The 22165-nt window shown below is 34.2% G+C and overlaps 1 protein-coding gene across 1 annotated transcript; it reads right to left on the bottom strand.

Annotated features, from left to right (window-relative positions):
• Positions 1–8606: 8606 nt before the first annotated feature.
• LOC133799426 (uncharacterized) lies at positions 8607–9899 on the bottom strand. The gene has a single exon (XM_062237443.1). It carries the CDS (start codon positions 9897–9899, stop codon positions 8607–8609), a length of 1293 nt encoding a protein of 430 aa, XP_062093427.1.
• Positions 9900–22165: the final 12266 nt, after the last annotated feature.

Genomic DNA, 22165 nt, shown 5'->3' with positions numbered 1-22165 from the left:
GTTTTTTGTGTTTGAAAAATAAAATTAAAAACGTATTTGGTAATTTTTATTTTTATTTTTTGTTTAAAAAAATAAAAAATACTTTTTGTGGCCCCTATTTATTATTTTAAAAATAATATAAGAAAATTATAATAAAAAATCAAATTAATAATGTGAGTAATCCCAAATCTCAAAATCTTAATATTTATGCATGAGATAACACAAAATTAATAAAATCTGCATAATAAAATAAAAATGTATGAACTCATAATTGTCCAAACTTTAAGAAAAATAGTAAACTAGTCATAACAATCAGCTAATGTGTTTACTCGATCTCACTATTGTTGATTAACTCTCTATATCTCTTCTATATAATAAATGTGTAGATAACGGAAATTCTTGGTTTTAACGGTTTTTTATTTTTTTAATGTTAACTTTAACGGAATATTCTTATATTTAACAGAATATTCTTATATTTAACGGTAGTTTGTAAACACTTAAACCTAAATAAAATAAAATAAATAATTAAGAAAATAAAAGTATGATATTTTTGAGATATTTTACAATGATAATTATTTAAAAATAATAAATAATAAAACAAATTAAAATATGATATTTTTTATATATTTTACAATGATAATTATTTAAAAATAATAAATAATTAAACAAATTAAAATATAATATTTTTTTTGATATTTTACAATAATAATTATTTAAAATAATAAAATTATACATTTTATAACTTAAATAAAATTTAATTAAACTTAAACTCATTTATTAGAATAATATAATCTACTGTGAATTAGTAACATATTATTTTTTTAAAATTAGCAAGAAACTTATTAAATTTAAAATACATATATAATATTTAATATTACATTAAACATATAATATATAATCTCTTGTTTTCACTTTTAAATTCAAAAGTTAAAACAAACATAAACTTAAACAAAATAAATAAATTATCTAATTAAAATATGATATTTATTTAAAATTTATATGATATTAATATAAATTTAATAAAAATAATTAATAAATTCTATAAATAAAACTAAACAAACGTGCATATTTCACGTTGTTTGTACCTAGTATGAATAAAAATATCATCACGAACACAAGACATTTATCGTATATGAGTTTTGGAAATACTAAGGTAACTCACATTTCTTTACTTCATTATTATAAGCATATATCATTTTCAAAGTTTTTCACAAAAATAACCCTAAACCCATTGAAAAGTCTCAAATACCCTTAGCACAAATTAAGACTCTTTTTCTCTTCTCCCCTCTCTTTCTCTTTAGTAACGATTTTGCAATCACAAATCACCATCAATTTTTGTGTTCTTTCTTTCTTCTCACCTCACTCATGGAATGCAATTACCACATTCATCTAATTAGAATTTGTGTTTTTTTATTCAAAAATTTGTCAAAGTTGAAGAAAGAAAGAGTTTTTGATAATGTTTAAGTGTTATTGTTGAGTTATAACTTCCTTATATTGAGTAATTTTTTTTTATTATTTTAACAATATAATTACCAAAATGGCCTTACCCTTGAAAACCCTATATATATAATAACTTTTATCATTTTCGCACTCTCCTCTTTTTCCATTCCCTGATTACAATATTAATAATACAATATTGACTATATAATACAATTACCAAAGAATTGAAAAGAAGGAAAACAACAAAAAGATAGCCACTCCCACTTCCACGCCAAGGTGACCAAAATCTCATTCAACATTTCTCACTTTTTTGTTTTGTTTTTTTTTTCGTTTTTTGTTATGTTTTCTTTTACTTGTTATATATGTGTATATAAATGAGTTGATTATATTGGGTTTCTTGGATAAAAATGACAGTGAATACCCATTTCTTGTATTAAACTTTTGTATAATCTATTACACTTTGCTATAATATTTACTTTGTTTATTATTTTTTCTTTTTTTACAATCTTAATAATAATGCAAACTATATGTTTGTGAAAATGCCTCAATGAACTAACTTTATTAAATTAGATTGAGATTTTCAACTAATATACAATATGTGTTGTTGCTTGTGGTTTGATATTTGAAATGAATACTTACATTGCATTGATTAATTGTACTACTTCATTATCTTTTTTTTTTTTTTGTTAAAAAAAACATATTGGAACTGTGATGTAGAGTGTACATTTTAGCTTAGTTTGATAATTGATATGTTAACAATATTTTTTTATTGAAGATTTCAGTCACGGTACATAATCATTTTAAGTCAATTTTCTTAGACTCGTATATTTAAATAGATCTTACTATGATGTTAGAATAATTATATTTTTATGTAAATTTGTTTTCTATTAGCATTTTTAGGTGGATCGACTGTCCAATCACCCAAGCTCAACTCTTATACACTCTATTTCCTAGATTCCACGGCACGAACGAAGGTACCAAGCATTAGAGATCCACAACAACAAATTCAATGACGGTTGATTATTCACGAATCTAGTCCAGAGTCATCGTGCTTAAAATCGTTGGATGCTAGTGTGCCACCAACACCTCCCGCAGACACAACAACGACTCAATTAGATAATGAGGTAAATGAAGTTAAATACTTTTTTTCTATTCTTGTACTTTTTTTTAGAATAGATAATATATTTAATAGAAATCAATTGGCTATAAATTTAGAGCACTAAAGGCATGATTTGAAAAATATTGGTTTAAAATGTAGAACTCAACTAGAACGAGTAGAGCTCAAGTGGTTATGGTCGAGATTTTTAAAAACGCAATGAACTTTCAGTTTAGGGCTCGATTAGCATGAGTTGAGATTTCCAAAGTCTAATTGATAGCATAGAGCTCGACTGCTGAGTAGAGCTCGACAATACATAGTTGAGATTTCCAAAGTCTAATTAAAATTGTAGCATAGAGCCCAGCAGGTGTGAGTAGAGCTCGATTGATGTGAGTAGAGCTCAACCAAAGTGGAGATTTCCAAATTCTAATTGAAATTGTAGTATGGAGTTCGACTAGTGTGAGTCGAGCAACACCATACATAGTCAAGATTTACAAAGCCTAATTGAAATTGTACCATAGAGCTTGACTGGTGTAAGTAGAGCTTGATTGGAGTGAGTAAAGCTCGATTGAGGTGAGTAGAGTTCGACCATGCATAGTAGAGATTTCCAAAGTCTAATTGAAGTTGTAGTATAGAGCTCGACTTGTATGAGTAGAGCTTGACTAGTGTGAGTAGAGCTCGACCATACATAGTCGAGATTTCCAGGCTTTAGTAGAGCTCTACCAAACATGGTCGAGATTTCCAAAATCTAAATAAAATTTTAGTGTAAAGCTCAACTAGAGTGAGTAGAGCTCGACTAACGTGTTTTTACTCTATTGATTAAAAAGTTATCTTTTTCTTATATTTAATTACTAGGTATATATTGAAGAAGAGTCAGTGACATGTTCTGAAGAACAATTAGAATCACATGTTGATGGTCAATCAGAGTCTTCCTCTATGCCACGACAGAAAACACTTCCAGTAAGTTTTGTTTTGTAAAATATTTAAGTTTTTATGTTATTTAATATTGAGAAATATGATATTTAATTTATTGCAGATTGAAAATATTCATCGATTAAAGCCTATATTAGAGGAGAATGAACACTTTGAGTGCAAGATAAGTGTAAAAAGTCAGATAGATAAGGTCACAAAACTTATCAATGATGTATTAAAGAATGACCCGACCAACTTACAATTGTTCAAGGAATCTCCGTTTGGCAACTTTCTTGTTCTTTCTAAGAACTATGAACATTCAAGTCTAGTGATGTGGTTATTACTCATTCAAGAAGCAGACTGTAATAGAGATTCAGAGATGTGGTTTGTTGTTAATGGGGGTACCAATTCGATTCTCATTGATGGAGTATGCATTAATATCTAGGCTAAAATGCTCAGAATATCTAGAAGGTTGGGAAACTCAAGCTAAGTCAAATGCATTTAAAGATAGACACTTTCATGGGAAATAAATAGTCAGCATTGACGACGTGAAGGGAAAATTTACACAAATGTCCAATCCAAACCAAAATAATAGAGTTCGAAGGAATGTAAATGTAAGTAGCAAGGAAATATTAAAGATGGCATCTCTCTTGCTTGTCTCTGCGGCCTTAATGCACAGAAACAAAAGTTCTTCTAACATTGACTCATTATTATTAGGATTGGTTGATAATTTGGACATGTTCAAGCAATACCCTTGGGAGACTCATTCTTATGAGTATGCATTAAAGCAATTTCGAAAGGGACTGAAAGGAAAAGAAAAATCAGTGCATGAGAAAGCAAAGATGATGTCCTCATTCATCTATTCATGTTTTGTTCTTCCATTAGCGGTAAGAAAATTTCGCTAAGTAAAGTTGAAGAACATCCATTATTTTCGAAATCCTTACAATTTTTCTTATTTGCATGTGTAGACATTAGTGTATGAATGTGTGCCGACAGTGGCAAGAAAGTATGTAGAGCTTCGAGATGATATTGATGAATCAATACCGATAATTTGTCGATGGAGGACTACTTAGAAGCGTAAGAAACCTCCCTCTTATAGTGATGTACTAGAAGCTCTAGATGATTCCAAGGTTAGCATCTAATTTATTTTTTGTTATTTAGTCTTCCTTTTAATATACATATATATATTTATATTAATGTTTTTTGTATTCAGGATATAAAAAATATCCTTTCACCTACTGAACGGGAGAAGAGAATGCCACACATGCAAGGATTCATTCGTATCCATGAACCAAAGTCAAACCGCATGATGGATATATTGACTGTTGTGTTAGAGTTTGGAGGTACAATTAATTGGGTCGATGATATTGATGGGCATACGACTTGTGACAATGATGGTGTTACAATCAAAGGCCAAGCTACAGAAGTTGGTAACAGAAATCATGTCCAATCTATGAGCGAAGCCACAAGAGATGATATTGATGGGCATGCGACTTGTGACAATGTCGGTGTTACAAATGAAGGCTAAGCCACTGGTCAAGCTACAGAAGTTGGGCCAGAAGAGAGTCAAGGTGACAAAGTTGACTGGTTTGCTCCCAAGGCTCACATAGATCAACAATTTTCATTGATAAGATCAGAAATTGCAATGTTGCCTTCAAAGATAATTTTCTTACTTCGACAACAAAATATCGTATCAATGCCCCAATGTGATGATGGTCATGGTGGCAACTGTACTAGTGATGATGATTACATGAGAACATACCCTGAACAATTTTCTCATGTTGAAGAGCAGCATCCTCAAGTTGATGACCAACCTCCTCTTGTTAAAGAGCAACCTCCCCAAGTTGAAGAGCACCCTCCCCAAGTTGAAGAACACCCTCCAAAGAGGTTAATAAAGCGTTCCCACTAATGAAATCACCATACACTGACCATTTTCATCGAACTAGATTGCGACGAGAAGATCATATCCAATTTGATCCTTCAAGGGAGATTGATCCTGAAAAACAAAAGATGTTTGATGAACATTTAAGAAGTCAAAAAAGTATTGATTGTGGGCTTGTTTTACGAGCTATAGACTATTTCCAACGAATTATTAAAGACCGTGAACGACTATTTAGTGTGGTATGACACATGCTTTTATGATCCCTTATATCTAAGACTTAATTTTGTTTTCACGTGTATAATGTTATTATTATTTTTTACAGCACATTGATGATGCTCTGTTTGGCATTAGAAAGCGACAACATGAGTATCAAGATGTGATTCCACAAGATGCAATCATTCAATTGGTGACCATCAACTTCAACTCTAACCCTAACATTATTGATGATGAGATAAGTCGATATATTTCAGGAAATCATCTGCATTTTTGGGGCAAGAAATGAAAAGGCTCAAAAAATTTGTATATGCCTTTGAACATAAGGGACCATCAGTGGGTTGCAGTTAAAGTAGACTTACAAGCATTAAAGTTGATTGTTTATGACTGCAGTATTGGAGCGACCTCATCAAAAGAAATGGATGCTTTGATGTTGCCACTCCAAACAATGATTCTGACTATGCTTTGTTTATCTTCACAATTTGAGGACATAACACAATGTCTTCACAAACCATGGACATAGACACGCTTACTTAGTGTTCCACAAAATTCAATGTAAGTACATTTATCTAAGTCTATATATACATGCTTACTTAGTCTATATTTATTGCAATCTTAAATCTATTATTGATTTTAAACTTTTCTTATAACTGGGGAGATTGTGCAATGTACGCAATTAAGTTCATTGAGTTTGACATGGCTGGTTGTAATTTTGATCGTCTTTCAGATGACATGATACCATTCTATAGAATGAAGATGGCAGTAGATATTTTTTGTCAAGATTGGGATCTTTAGTAATTTGTATATTTTAAAAATGTTTGGCTAGTTTTAAGAATGACAATGTTTTAAAAACTTTATATGTGGTTGAGCACTACTAAGATCATCATGAATTTCTCTAGATTTCTCAACCATATACTAATGTCAGTTGAGCTTATTTATTAGTTGGAAATCTCAACTGGATATAGTCGAGCTCTACTCATGTCAGTCGAGCTCTATGGTAAACAAAATTACAATTTTGATAAATCTCGACCATATATAGTCGAGCTCTACTCATGTCAGTCGAGCCATATTGTAAAGGTTCTAAAAACTTAACCATGTATAGTCGAGTTCTACTCATGTCAATTGAGTCATATTGTAAAAGTTCTCAAAACTCGACAAGGTATAGTCGAGCTCTACTCATGTCAGTTGAGTCATTTTGTAAAGGTTTTATAAAACTCGACCATGTATAGTCGAGCTCTACTCATATCAGTCGAGCCATTTTGTAAAAGTTCTAAAAATCTCAACCATGTACAATCGAACTCTACTCAATACAATCGAGCTCTATACAAATGTTAATGCCACTTTTTTTTTTACTAATAAATAAAGTTATCAATATACACAAAAAATTAATTGTATAAAAATATTTGTATTTTCATAATTTTCCTAGACTAAATGTCACATTTATTAATTTCTTGTATAAAAGTATTTATATTTTCATAATTTTCCTAGACTAAATGTCACATTTATTAATATACAATTATTCTTATTAAACATATTGACACGTGTCTTATTTATTATAGATAAAGTACCGCATCTAATAAAAGCAATAATGTTAATGCCACTTTTTTTTACTAGCAAATAAAATTATAAATATACTTAAAAAATTAATTGTATAAAAATATTTGTATTTTCATAATTTTCCTAGACTAAATGTCACATTTATTAATATTCAATTATTCTTATTAAACATATTGACACGGTCGAGCTCTACTCATGACAATTGAGCTCCATGATGAAATTATTATCAGTCTTTCCAAATCTCGACTGTTGACAGTTGAGCTCTACTCATGTCAGTCGAGCTTTGTGCCAGAATATTTATGTATCTTTACAAAGCTCGACCATCCATGGTCGAGCTCTACTCACGTCAATTGAGCTCTATGCTGGAATATTTATCAATCTTTACAAAGCTCGACCATCCATGGTCGAGCTCTACTGACGTCAGTTGTGCTCTATGATGAAGTTATTATTAGTCTTTCCAAATCTCGATTGTTGACGGTCGAGCTCTACTCATGTCAGTCGCGTTCTATACTGGAATATTTATCAATCTTTACAAAGCTCGACCATCCATGGTCGAGCTCTACTGACGTCAATTGAGCTCTATGATGATGTTATTATTAGTCTTTCCAAATCTCGATCGTTGACGATCGAGCTCTACTTATGTCAGTCGCGTTTTATACTAGAATATTTATCAATCTTTGCAAAGCTCGACCATCCATGGTTGAGCTCTACTCATGGAAGCCGAGGTTCATCTCAAGTAAACATAAGAAAATTTAAATTAATTCAAACACAATGATATAAATTAACCATAGTAATTCAAAGCAAGCATATGCATCAACAATTGCAATTTAGATGTTGTGGCTCGTAAGGGGCATGTTTTTTTGGAGTGACCAGGCTGCCCACATAAACCACACCTTTTTATCCATTTTTTTCCTTCGCCAACTGATGGGATTCTTTTCAAGTTTGCTCTACCACACTTGATTGGGACATTTGGAGGCAATACCTTTGGCAATACTTCAACTTCATTGATATCCCAATCTTCTTGTTAAGGGACTGGATAAATGGTATCAACATAAGCCAACGCCCAAGTTTTCAACTTATAATAATTAGAGCACAAATCATACACTTCTATTCCAGCTTGCTCATATGATGCTAATGCATGCACACATGGAAGTTGATCAAGGTCAAAGACACGACATAAGCATTGTCTTTAACCTAAATCAATTATGGCATTATTTTCTTTACTTGTAACCTCATACTCAAATCTATTAAGTTGTTTTACATTCATTTTCGATGCTTTCTTGAATCTTTTTCGAATAATATTCTCTGCCTTTGGAGTTAAAGGTGTACACTTTGTATTGATATATGCCACAATATTACGGCAATTGTTGAACCACTCAGAGACTTTTACTTGCATAGCCTCCAACAACGCAATGATGGGGTACTCTCTAGGTTCCCTTAGTGCTGCATTAATAGATTTTGCACCATTCGTAGTCATAATATTGTACCGACAACCTGTAAAGTGAGATCTCACCTAAGTGTGAGATTTTATTCTTCAAGATACTTCACTGCTATAGGATATCTATTCTTCAATTCATCATAGACTTTGTTGAAGTCAGAAACTTTATAGGCATTGACAGTTTCTTCGAATGATTTTATGACACCTTTAACTCTGACACGTGCTTTAATATTCTGAGATAGATGCCACCTACAATGCCTATGTTGTGACTTCCTATAAATATTTGACACCCCATTGATGATGCTTTGATTTCTATCTGAAATAAAGATTAAATCACTATCATCTAGTATAAGTTCTTGTAACTTTGCAAGGAACCATGACCATGAAGCATCATTCTCTGAATCAACCATAGCCCAAGCAATAGGATATTGATGAAAATTACCATCTTGTGCTATTGCAATGAGCATTACACCTTTGTACTTGGTCTTCAACCAAGTCCCATCCACCGCTATAACCTTTCTCATGCAACAGAATCCTTTGATGCATGCTCCATATGCTAAGAAAACATATTTGAATTTAGAATCTTCATCCACCTCCGAATGAGTTATCATACCTGGATTCATATTTCGAACCATGTATAAGTAAGTTGGAAGATTTTGAAAACTTAATTCAAGTGAACCTCTAAGAAGGTTGTTTGCAATTTTTTTCCCTTTCCAAGTTTTCCAATATGTTATTGGCATGTGATTGTTCTGCATAATCGTCATTATTGCTTTTGGCTTCGGTGTCTCTTTTTGAAAATCAAAACTTGACCTCACGACATTAGCAACTACTACAGCACTTGCTTGATGATGCTTTCTTTTCCAGCTAATAAGGGAACAAGTGTGAGTGTTAAAATAAGTTTGTATTGAGAAACGCTCTGAGTTGGTAACTTTTGCTACACGCACTGCCCAATTGCATGACTTGTCAATGCATTTTGTCACATATAATGACTTGGTAGATTTATTAATTTCCATCTCAAAGCAAGTCTTTAATGCAATATCGATCAACTTAGTTTTTACCTCATCTTTGTTCGTGAATTCTTGACCAATTGCCAAATCTGACCCACTTGGGAAACTAAATGTGTCTTCACTAGGGACTTGATTTTGTCCATCGTGGTGGTCCAATGAATCATAGTAGTTGAGTGGGTCAATGTGATTTGGAGTTGGAGATGATGATGTTGTCCTTTTGTTAAGAAAGTCCACAGGTTCACAACCTAGATTAACACCACTTTCGCCTGGTGCAGAAGCAACATCACAAATATTATTTTCGAAGTAGAATTCACGGTCAAAGTAATCATTTACTAAACTTTGTTCATTTTCTTTCCTGCCGTGTTCAACTTCCATGTCACATATATCTTCTCTCTTAATGAGCTCCACATGTAGTGCAACTCTACGATTATTCTTTGTAACATCCCAAATTTCCTAATGTGGCTTAGTGCCTGGATTAGGGGGCTGGGAGGCAATAATTGAGTCATTATGTGAATTATATTATAATATAATTATGCTTGCATGTTAGAGATATTAATGTGTATGTGGGTCTGTTTCTTATAAGAATGGTATTTTAGTAATTTGACCCGTTCGGGGTATAAATGCAATATATGTGATATTTGTGATATATTGGTGATATATTTGTGATGTATGATCCGAGACGGTCCTAGGGAGCCAATTAGCTAGAAAGTCACAACGGGGTCAGATACCTGGCTTAGAAGGAGCCTAGGGGTATTTCGGGAATGTAAAAATGAGTTCGGATTTATGGAGTAACGGGTAGTAGTTTGGTAAGGAATTGGACATTTCAGGATTAATGGGGATTTATAAAGACTACTCGGGGACTTAACGGGGTGTGGCAAATGACTAAATTGCCCTTGGGTTACCTAAGAGGTTAGGATAAGCTTGAGGGGAAATTGGGTCTTTTGGTGAGGATATACTTGGTTTAGGTAGGCTGAGGGGTCTAAGGAAGTCACTAGAAATTAAGGGATTGGAAAGAAAAGAAGCAGAAACTCTCTCTCCCTCTTACTCTCTTGAGGCTTGGAAGGTTTTGGGGATTTTTTAGGAGAAAGCTTTCAAGTTAAGACTGAGAGTTGGGGAATCAAAGCTAGGAGCAGGATTATAGACGGCTGTGGGTCGAAACCATTCTTGAGGTAAGGTTCTTTGCTCTGGTTTTAATGAATTCCTGCCATGTTTTAAGAGTTTTCTTCTAGGTTCAAGCTTAAGTTTTGATTTTGAGTTTGATGAAGTTGTGGAATAGTTCCTGGGGTTCTAGAGCTGCTTAAAGTATATTAGACTGGTTATGGGACTCAATTCTAGTGTAGGGGTGTGTTTGAAATGATTTTCAAGGAAGTTAGCTTGTAAAAGTTGCATGGAATTTCTGGGTTCGGGGTTGAGCCGCGGCTCGCTTGAGTTTATAGGCTAGTGGGACGTCAGGAAATTTTTAAGGCATCGCGGCGCATGTTTTGGGCGCTGTGGCCCTAGGCTGGCAGATGCGGGGCAAGTTTGCCTCTGTTTTGGGGCGCAATGCGGCACTTAAGGGAGGCTAGGCCGCAGTCCAAATGTGGATTTTTGGCAAAATGAGGGTTTTTAGCTTAGGAACTTGAACGTTAAGGCTCGGGAAGGTTTTTACTACCCGGTTTGGTAGAAACCAAGGTCCCGGAGGTTAGAATTTTATCTTGAAGTTATTTAATGGATTAGAATGTGGTGGTTGATTATTATTCATGCATTGTGACTAGGATTTCTTCAAGGCTCAGGTTAGAGGATTGTGCTCGTGATAGCGGTGCACGGATAACTTGGGTCACAGGTAAGAAAAGTGCACCCAGAATGTGAATGTGTGATTAGAGCTTAGTCAATGTTGAATATAGATATGATTAAGGCTTTGGCTCTAATAATGAACATGATTATCATTATGTTGAGAATATCTGATTAGGTACACTGGGGTGCGCATAATTATGATTACACCTATGATTGTTGTTTGAATGTGTTATAATGCATTGTAATTGTTGATATGTGTGCTATATGAGATATGTGATTGTCTGTTGTGACTGGGAAGCTCAGATTATAAACTAAAGGATTATTAGGATGTTAAATGGGGATTGACTTATTAGTCAAGAGCCCTTAGGCTTCGACTTACAAGTCGGGGGCATGTGAGGCTTGGCTTATAAGTCAAGGACTTAAAGGACTTAGTTTATAAGCTGAGATTGGCATTATGCACGTGGAGTGCAGGCCACCATGGTCGGGCCACCCGGGGAGTGCAACATGCACTTGACTGGCTCGGATGCCAACACATTGAAAGAAAGTGAGAAACGCGCTTTCGTAACCCTATGGTTGCAAACTTGTATAATGAGTACACTAGTTTCAGTTATTACTGTTTGATAGTTATATTACATTATGAACAGTTCAATATGTTTTCTTGCTGAGTCTTTTGGCTCACAGGTGCTTTGTGGTGCAGGTAAAGGTAAAGAGAAGCTCAACCAGTCATGAGTCAGAGGGCAATAGTAGTGATATGTACATATGCAGTCCGCTCGACCACCACGGTCGAGATGCTCAAGGGAACTAGGGTTAAACCCAACTTTTGCTGCCTAGGTCAGCTTATTGTGTAACCTGAGTATTGTAATTAACTCTTGAACCGATGTTTTTGGGATCCCGTGTAAAGAACGTGCTTTTAGCTTAATGAAAATGCTTATGAGTTGACCAAAAGTTTTAATACCTGAACCTTTAGTGGCTTAGTCACATGTTTAGTCCAAATGACTTGTTTAGCAAGTCTAGCACTGGTTTTAAACACACTTGGTAACAGACCCTAATTAGCAGGGCGTTACATTCTCTCCACAATCCTAAAGATAAGCTGCAAGACATTCATCCCCTCGTAAAATGAGTGGTGGCATATTTTCTCCTGCAATGATAGGTAAGTAACTTATTTTCAATTCGATATCATTTTGATTCACCCCAATCTTCATATACAATTTCTCCAATAACACCTCAAAAGTAATATTGGAGTCATCAACAATGATAGAAATAACTTCCTTATTCTTTGGTGACCATTTATACAACCCTTGCTCATCCTTCCATTCCCCATCATATTGAGCATAGATTACCACTCAAGTCATTCCTGTAATGAGAATAGATTATTAACATTAGAAAATATATTTGATGTTAAAATTATAATTAATAAGTTTAAAATTAAAAATATGAATCTCAACCAAGTCTAGTTAGGCTCTACTAGTATCTCAACTCACTATAGTTGAGCAACAATTAAGCTCTACTAATATCTCAACTAGTTATAGTTGAGCAATAATTGAGCTCCACTAGTATCTCAACCAGCTATAGTTGAGCAACAGTTGAGCTCTACTACTAGAATTAACATATCGATTGAATTTAATCTTTTTTTTACAAAGAATGTAATTTCTCTTTTTGACAAAAATGTTGATGGAACAATTTTAGAGATTAAAAATATAAATCTCAATCAAGTTCAGTTGAGCTCTTCTAGTATCTCAACCAGCTATAGTAAAATAATAGTTGAGCTCTACCATTATCTCGAACATCTCTATCTAGTTGAGCTCGGTTGTACCAAGGCAAGAACTAAGCCATATCATCTTTTTCATGGGTTTCACTTTGCAAAATCACTATTTTTAACTCAAAAGCCACAAAATGGTAATGATATGGGTAGCATTATACTTTAATTTTTATTTTTACCACATATTTATGAAGAAACAAACTTGTAAGCAAACAAAATGCAAATATTTAGTTCTAACATTCAAATCAAGAAAGATTCAGAATTTAAAAAACTAATCTCGACCAAGTCTAGTTAACCTCAACTATTATCTTAACCAGCAATAATTGAGCAGCAGTTGAGCTCTACTAGTATCTCAACCATGTTTGGTCGAGCTCTACTGTAACTGTCTTCTCAACTTAACACAATCGAGCTCAACTGTACATAGTCGAGATCTGCGTATCATCTTCTTCGCGAGTTTCATTTCGAAAAACGCCATTTTTAACTCAAAAACCACAAAATAGTTATAATATGGCTAACAAGGTAATTTTATTGTTATTTTTACCACATATATATATGAAAAAATAAACATCTAAGCAAACAAAATACAACTTTCTTTGTTTTCACATTCAAATAAAAAATTAGGGTTTCTCATTTACTTTTACTTACCTTAATGTAATCACTTTCTTCCAAAAATGTCACTGAAATCAGTATGTAAGTGTGTCACAAAATAATATTTCTATACATTTGGAGAGATTTGATAGGAATTGAAGAGATTTTGAAGAAAAAATGGTGGATGGAGAAATGATGGAGGGCTGAACACGTTTTTTGTTTTTAATTTTTCTTTTCAAATATGATTTTTTATTATTTTAATTAAAAAATATATAAAAATAAAAGGACATTATTGGAGTATAAAAGTTTCATTAAAGAAGGAGGTTAGTGTAGCTAAATTTTAAAAAATGAAGGTTACATAGCAAACATAAAAACTTTTTAAGGTTATTTAGCTCAAAAATTCGGCTCTTGAAGCGCCTTTGGGTTAGGAAGGATAGGCAATACCACTCAATTTGACACTGTGTAAATGGATTTTATTATAAATTATTTATATGATAAAAAAATGTATGCATATGATATTCATGGAAAATTATTTATTAAGTATTTTCTATAAAAGAAAAAAATATATTTTTTTTAAAAAAAAACCTACCTTTTATGGTTGCTTGTTACAATTTTTGTTTTTAAACTATTATTTTATGTTTTTTAATTTTATAAAATAAAAATGAGTTTGGTAATTATTTTTGTTTTTTGTGTTTGAAAAATAAAATTAAAAAATGCATTAGATAACTTTTATTTTTATTTTTTGTTTAAAAAAATAAAAAATATTTTCTGTGACCACTATGTATTATTTTAAAAATAAATATAAGAAAATTATAATAAAAAAATCAAATTAATAATATAAGTAATCCCAAATCTCAAAAACTCAATATTTATCCATGAGATAACAAAAAATCAATAAAATCTACATAATAAAATAAAAACGTATGAACTGATATATAATTGTCCAAACTTAAAGAAAAATATTAAACGAGTCATAACAATCAGCTAATGTCTTTACTTGTTCTAACTATCGTCGATTAGCTCTCCATATGTGATCAACAATTTCATCACGAACACAAGACATTTCTCGTATATGAGTTTTGGAAATACTAAAGGTAACTCATGTTTCTTTACTTCATTATTATAAGCATGTATCATTTTCAAAGTTTTTCACAAAAATAACCATAAACCCATTTGAAAAGTCCCAAATACCCTTAGCACAAATTAAGATTCTCTTTTTCTCTTCTCCCCTCTCTTTCTCTTCTCTAACGATTTGCAACCACAAACCACCATCAATTTTTGTGTTCTTTCTTTCTTCTCACTTCACTCATGGAATGCAATTACCACATTCATCTAATTAGAATTTGTGCTCTTTCATTCAAAAAGTTGTCAAAGTTGAAGGAAGAAAGAGTTTCTAATAATGGTTAAGTGCTATTGTTGTTTATAGGTTATGTGTATGTTACATAATAGTTTATAGTTATTTTTAGAACTGTTTTGGGCTGAAAACTTTGCCAAAAAAAAAAAATTTATGTTGAGATGACGAATTTTATGTGATTTCTGTGATTTAGCGTTTTCATGTTTGGATCAAATTCGGACCTGGTTTGGACCAAGTTCAAACCTTATTTGGACATGGATCGGATCAAGTTCGGACCTTATTTAGACTAAGTTCAACCTTGTTTGTACCAAGTTCAAACTTGGTTCGTAGCAAGCTCGGACCTTGTTCAAATCTTGTTTCAGACCTTGTTCGAACATAGTAATGACCAAGTTCAGACCATATTTGGATTAGGATTAGGTTCAGACCATGTCCGAACAAGGTCCGAACCTTGTCAGAACTAGGTCAGAACCATGTCCAAATTTGGTTGATCCGAACAATGTTATGTTGGAAAATGCTTATACAGGATCTTTATTTATTTTCATGTATATCTAATATTAAACAAATTAATACAAGATAGCCTAAAACATGTTTCTAAAATTGAATTCAAAGAGAAACAAAGAATAGAATACTTACAGTATACGCAGCGGAATTAAAGAGTCATTTCTTCAGTTTCTCTAACTCTTGTATCCTCTCTGTTGCAGAGTATTATCAAGAAACTGAACCGATCTTCTATTTTCTTCACGATCTTCCAATGTATCCTTAGAACCACCTAGACTAGTGTGGGCAATTCTCAACACATGAGATAGATATAGAGAGAAGAGAAAATAACAAAGAGGCTTAGAAAATGACTTGTGTTTAGAGAGAATCTAAAACTATCATAAAATCTGACATGTGACTTATCAAGCTTTTTTTTTTTGACTTCTCTATAAGCACTCCTTTTATAGACTCGATTAGGCCATTTAATTTAATTAAAAAATCAATAAAATAATAGCTATTTTGAAGCCCTAGGTCGAAATTATCATGGGCTATAGGCCCGTGAAATTTCCCATTTGATTATAAGCCCATTGGACTTAAAATCAATGCCTGTATTATATTCTATTGATTTAATTAATTAAATAATTATTTAAATCCTTTATCAAATTAATTATTTATAATTTGAACATTGATTTAAACTTATTTTTTAATTTAGATACCAATTTATCTTAATTAATAAATCTGTCATAATTTCTCTTTTCTTCTCAAAATTACACAACTCTGTGAAACTATCCAAAATTGACCTGGTCAACTTTAATAATTATAATTGATAATTAAATCAATTAATTGAGACTATCTAGATGATTTTATCCAAGGTACAATAGGGACCATGGGCCTATGAAATCAAGCTCCAATAAGTTATCATAAATCTAACAAATAAATTTACTAACTTATTAATTCCTCATGACTCCACTATAGACTTGGAATTGCACTCTTGAATTCATAGAACGCTCTATAACAAATATAAATACGCTATTAATTATCCATTATTACAACCATAATTGTCACTCAATCCTCTATAGACGGTCTACAATGAGATAGGACTAAAATACCGTTTTACCCCTCATTGTATTTTATCCTTAAAACACTTAGTTCCTTGTAAATGATATTTCAGTAAACTAATTTAATTACTGAAATGAGATCTCTATCATTTAACACCTTGAACCAAACTAAAAGGATTCCATCATTTCACTTCTTCATCAGAAGCTATAGATGTTCATATCTATGATTAACACTCCCACTCAATTATACTACCGAGTTCCCAAGATGTAAGTGTGGGCTAGTCCGTAGGGTAAGCTGGTAACGAACAAGTCAAAGAACTCAAATAATACAATCAGTTAGAATACTAACCACTCAGAATTGAGATTGAATTGACCTATGGTCAACTATATGATATGACTAGAATAGATAATAACGGTATGTTTACTTATCTTATCAACTGTCAATATCGGTCCTGTCCGATGTAACAAATACATCCGATCTTATCTACTTTTCTAATGTTTTGGAAAGAACATAACACTATAATGTGTAAGTAGATCATATCGTAGATTGGCAAGTCAGTGTAAATCCGGTGCACTGACTAATCTTAGGACTAACTTATTTTGAACATATAATCATATTTATATTCCACTGTGATTACGTCACTATAAATAAGATTAGTTATATGCTCGGGATTTAATAGAAGTTTATATTAAACAAATAATCATGAAAATAAAACATGTGAGCAAAGTGATTGACCAAGTCAAAAAATGATTTCTATTCTTTTATTGATAATAAAATAAGATTACAAAGAATTTGGGTTTTAATTAGGGCATAAAACCCCAACATGTTAAACTTGGTTTGAACCATGTCTGAACTTTGTTCGAACAAGGTCCAAACTATGTTGGAACATGGTCCAAATAAGGTCTAAACCATGACTGAACTTGGGGGAACCTAAAAGACCCTAAATCGCAGATTTTAATAGAAATTCATAATCTCAACATAAAATTAATATATTTTTTTGTTTCTAAGCCTACATTAGTGCAAAAAACACACATAAATTATTTTATACCACACCCATAACTAATAAATAACAAAATAACTTACTTATTATCATTGCTTCAAATACTCATTTCTCCTTCAACTTTGGGGAATTTTCAAAAGAATATTGATGTTAAAACTATAGAGCATGAGTTCTTTTTGTCAATCGAATTTTGTCTTTGATCTTTTGTGATTTAGATTTTGTTATGATGATTTGGAGAAAAGATGAGTATGTAATGACCCAACTATTCTAAGACTTAGATCATTAAACCTACTAGACATAACTTCTACTTTGAAGAAAACATACATGAGAAAAATTCATGACTTTATTGAAAACTTTAAAATAATATTTGTAATACATAAATGAGCTCGTTGTTTTTTTTAAATAAAACACAACTTTAAAAGAAATTGTTTACAAAGCTAAATGCAGAAAATACATAAAAACGTAATTTTAAGAGACCAAAGAAAATAACGTCGTCCTCGAATCGACACGCAGCCCATCCACTCCATTCACCTCAACACACATGCCAAGCTTCCAAGAATCCTTCCGCCTTTGTATTTATTTTCCTGCATCAAACTAAAATAAAAAAGAATGAGTCTAATGCCCAGCAAGGAAAACTACTAACGACATAAAACATATACATAAATTATATCATAAACACATATACTATAAACATATGTCATATAATACTACAATGACCATTATACTACTTGGGGTCTGTTAACCAGGCAAGTCATATGCCCATAAATTATTGGGGCTTGCTAGCTAAACAAGTCATATTCCCAAGGTCTATAAACATACCATACATAATGTTAACATACAACATAAGATAACATAACATATCATACAAACATACAAGATCTATCCTATTTTCCTTACAAGATCTATCATACAAACCGCATTTGAGAACAAATGCGGGACTTGAAACACTTCTAAAACCAACAATAAGAATGGTGAGTATTTCTAACGAGTAAAGAATAAACGTGAGAACTAAACCTTCAAAAAGAAACTTACCAAGAAAGATCCTTAAGTTTCAAAAACCCAGTAAAAAACCAATATCAAAAGTTAGGATCTGAATAAAAGAAACTAAAGAAAACTAAAGAGTTTTAGAGAACTGAACTTAAAGAATAAGAGTACCTTAGTTGACCTTAAGGATTGGTCTAACTTCAATACCAAAATACACTAATCCTCACTTCTCAAGTATTTTATAAAGCTTAAGAATGGCAAAGCTTTTTCCCAACCCAAGTGTTTATCACTCTATGGAATTACTAGCACATTGGAGTCTCTGATCACAGCTTGAAGAGTGAGTGGAAGAACTGGGTACTAAGTCCTATTTATAGAGGTAAGGAGTGAAACTAACCCCATTTTGATTTGAATAAAATAATGATTTTAAAATAAAAAAGAATTGAATTTTCGTCAATTAGAAGCTGAAGACTCAGTCAAAACGTTCAGAGGTAGGTCTAAGTATTTAAGACTTGATTTTTAAAATTAAAAAAAAATATATAACCTAGGGCGATATATCGTCCCTATGTGGCGATATATCGGCTCTGCCCTATTCCCGAGCCTCCGTTCGTACGATCGTGCAGCATCAACGTGTTTTTCGTATTCTTCGTCAGGCGATATATCGACATACGTGAATATTTTAAAAACGTAATTGCACTTTTTTAGCATAATTTGAATGGAATAACTACTTTGAATGAGTCAAACTACGACCCTAACAGTTTCTGGTGCATACTAAAACTTATATTTCCTTATTTTATCATTAAAATACTTAATTCCTTAATAATCATGCTTATGACAAGTGTCATATTCCTATTGGCTCTATCTTAACCTTAGATTAAAATAAATATCATATTTATGACCATCAATATTAATCAAACCTTATGTTATAATTAATATTCTTAAACTATAGGTTAAACTTATAAAATCTATAACTATTGCTAGGAGTTTCCAACTAAGTCTCGGTTTGAACCAAAATCTACGAAATCTAAAATACTACAACTACTACTAACTAGCTAACTAAGTAAACATTCTGGGACTCTACCACTACAAAAAAATAGGCATTTAATGGCTATATGGGGGAGACATTGTAGACATTTAATGTCTCCCCCTAGGGGAGACGTTGTTGCAGGGGCCATCTAAAGTGGCCCTATGACGTCTCCCATGGGGAGACTTTGTAGACATCCAACGTCTCCCCCTGGGAGACGTCATAGGGTGTACGTGTACAACCTATGATGTCTCCCAGGGGGAGACGTTGGATGTCTACAAAGTCTCCCCATGGGAGACGTCATAGGTTTTTATATTTGTTGACGCGGTTCTTCGCCAACAGGTAATTAAGGGAAGAAGAGAAAGGGATTAGTGCTGAAAGTAGAACCGTCACAGATATGAAATCTTAGAGAATGAACTATGTGACTCAAGACACGTTTTTAAGTGGTTCAAAGGTTAAAATCCTTCTACTCCACTAGTCAATATTATTGATGTATTCTGGGTATTTGGTTTACAACGTATATGGCTCTTTAGAGACTATTTTTTCCAACCCCTATTAACTCCCAGGGTCCCCATATTTATAGGAGAAGGCACCTGGAAGTTGGTAGGGAGGTCATCACGTGACCTTACCATTGGTCATATCAACTCTGTAATATTTATGATTAATTCCTAAACCTGACACATAAGTGTGGTCTAATCAGTATGTAAGGAGATAATGGACCGCACGGCCCAACCCAGCCGTGGGTGTCTGAATGCGCACGTTCCTGATGCGTGCCCGGGAAGTCAGGGAGATATTGGACACGTGATGTCAGATATAGGCACGTTTATCTTGCGTGTGTTGACTTTACAAAGGGTCAGAGATCCACGAGCATAAGCTCGCACAACGAGCTGCTTCACTGACCCAACCTTAGGCCTTAAGGACTCCTTCCCCCAGTCTTGGGCAGCATTGTCGAGTCTCTTGAGGTTACCTCGAGCTAAGTGGGTACGACCTGGAAAACAAATCTCTGACCTGGGGAAGTTCTCGGACTAACCTTGATAAGTCCGAGGCTCGACCTGCTAATCAGCCCGTGGGAAAACCAGGGCGTACATCTGCCCCCCAAGCTCCTGCTCGTGGTATATGACGTCATATGTAGAAGACCGCAATAGGGGCTTTTAGACTTCCCTACAACCCTTCACATTCCACTTTTTGTGCAGGAGTCTGATACGTGGAACGCCGTGGGTGGTGACGGTACGTTTTACGAGAACCGCATTTAATGGCCTAGCCTATTGCCCAGTCGTCGTTTCATATTTCGAGTGGAAGGCCTCGGATCCCTCCCTAGGGCCATCCAAGAGCCTTCTTCACGTGATATTTCCTTTATATAAAAGGGGGGTGGCCATCCTACGCACGGACCACCCCTTCATTCAAATATTTCCCAAATCTCTTTCCTTCTTCCTTCTCTGACTTTCAGAAGAACGAAACCCTCGGCTCTACTGCCACCATTTTCCTTGTTCTCGAAGCTTAGGCGCAAGAGTTCCTCCAAAGCTTTGGAAGCTACTGCATCGACGAGGCTCCTACCAACGCAACACTCACGTTTACCGTCCAGCCATATACTGTAAGTTTTCTGACCCTGTTCATTTTGAAAACATGCCACTGTAGTTTAGGTGAGAATTTTTACTGTAGCCGCATGGAAGGGTTTTCTGGGTTGCGAGGGTAGGAGGGTGACAGCCCCTTTTAGGCTAGGGCACACTTGTTGTAGGAAATCGCCTTAGAGTATGGGTTTCAAGATGCTTCTTCAGGAACAATTTCTGGTTAGGATTTTTAGGAATTTTGGGTGCAAAACCGGGTAGCTTAGGGGATACGCTTCAAAAGCGGTTTTGCATCGTTCTGCCTGTTGGAACTTCCCCCCCAAGGCAAATTTTTACTCTGAGCCCCCTGACACACGAATTCCGAGTAACCTGGGATCTGTTGGGAGCATATGCGCGTGTTCATTGAACCGCGTGGTTCCACTCTCCACGGGCTGGGCTTACCTCAGCTCGTGTAAATAATAATGCTTCGTCCTTCTGCTTGGGTCGCCTTTTCTAAAGTGTTTTCTTTTGTTCGATAGGCGACCAGATGGCTCCAAAAAGGGACCTGCCTCAGAAGAACGTGGGAAGCTCGATCTCCCAGCAAGAGAAAGGAAAGGCGGTGATGCCCAGCTCGCCGATCCCCCACTTTGGGCCGGCCGTGGAGAGACAAGTCGAGGTGGCCCCCGACGCATTCTTTGAGGCGGAGAGGATCGTCTCAAAGGTGACCGACCAGGCGAGGATCAATAAACTTTTCCTCACCCACAGGATCCCACTGGGGAAGGCCTCAGTCATAGCCCGACCTGCTGCGGAGGGCGAGCGGAGCTGTACGCCGCTAGACAAATCGTTCGCGGCCTGGAGCGGTGAGAATTTCAAGGCAGGGGCCTTCCTCCCCCTGGACCAGTACTTCGTCGACTTTCTGAACTACGTGGGGCTGGCCCCATTTCAGCTCCCCCCCAACTCCTACCGTCTGCTGGCGGGGTTGAGGTACTTGTTCAAGAAGCAGGAGTGGGAGGTCCCTACTCCTGCTGATATTTTATATTTCTTTTGCCTCAAAGCCAGCCCGGATCAGCGGGGGCGAGGTG

This window comes from Humulus lupulus, chromosome 9 (genome assembly GCF_963169125.1).
Source record: "Humulus lupulus chromosome 9, drHumLupu1.1, whole genome shotgun sequence".
Taxonomy (NCBI): Eukaryota; Viridiplantae; Streptophyta; class Magnoliopsida; order Rosales; family Cannabaceae; genus Humulus; species Humulus lupulus.
The sequence above is the reverse complement of the archived record's forward strand: the minus strand, read 5'-3'. Positions and strand labels throughout refer to the sequence as shown.

Excerpts from the sequence above, each read along its gene's own strand:
- LOC133799426 (XM_062237443.1), bottom strand. The coding sequence starts at position 9,899 with ATGGAAGTTGAACACGGCAGGAAAGAAAATGAACAAAGTTTAGTAAAT.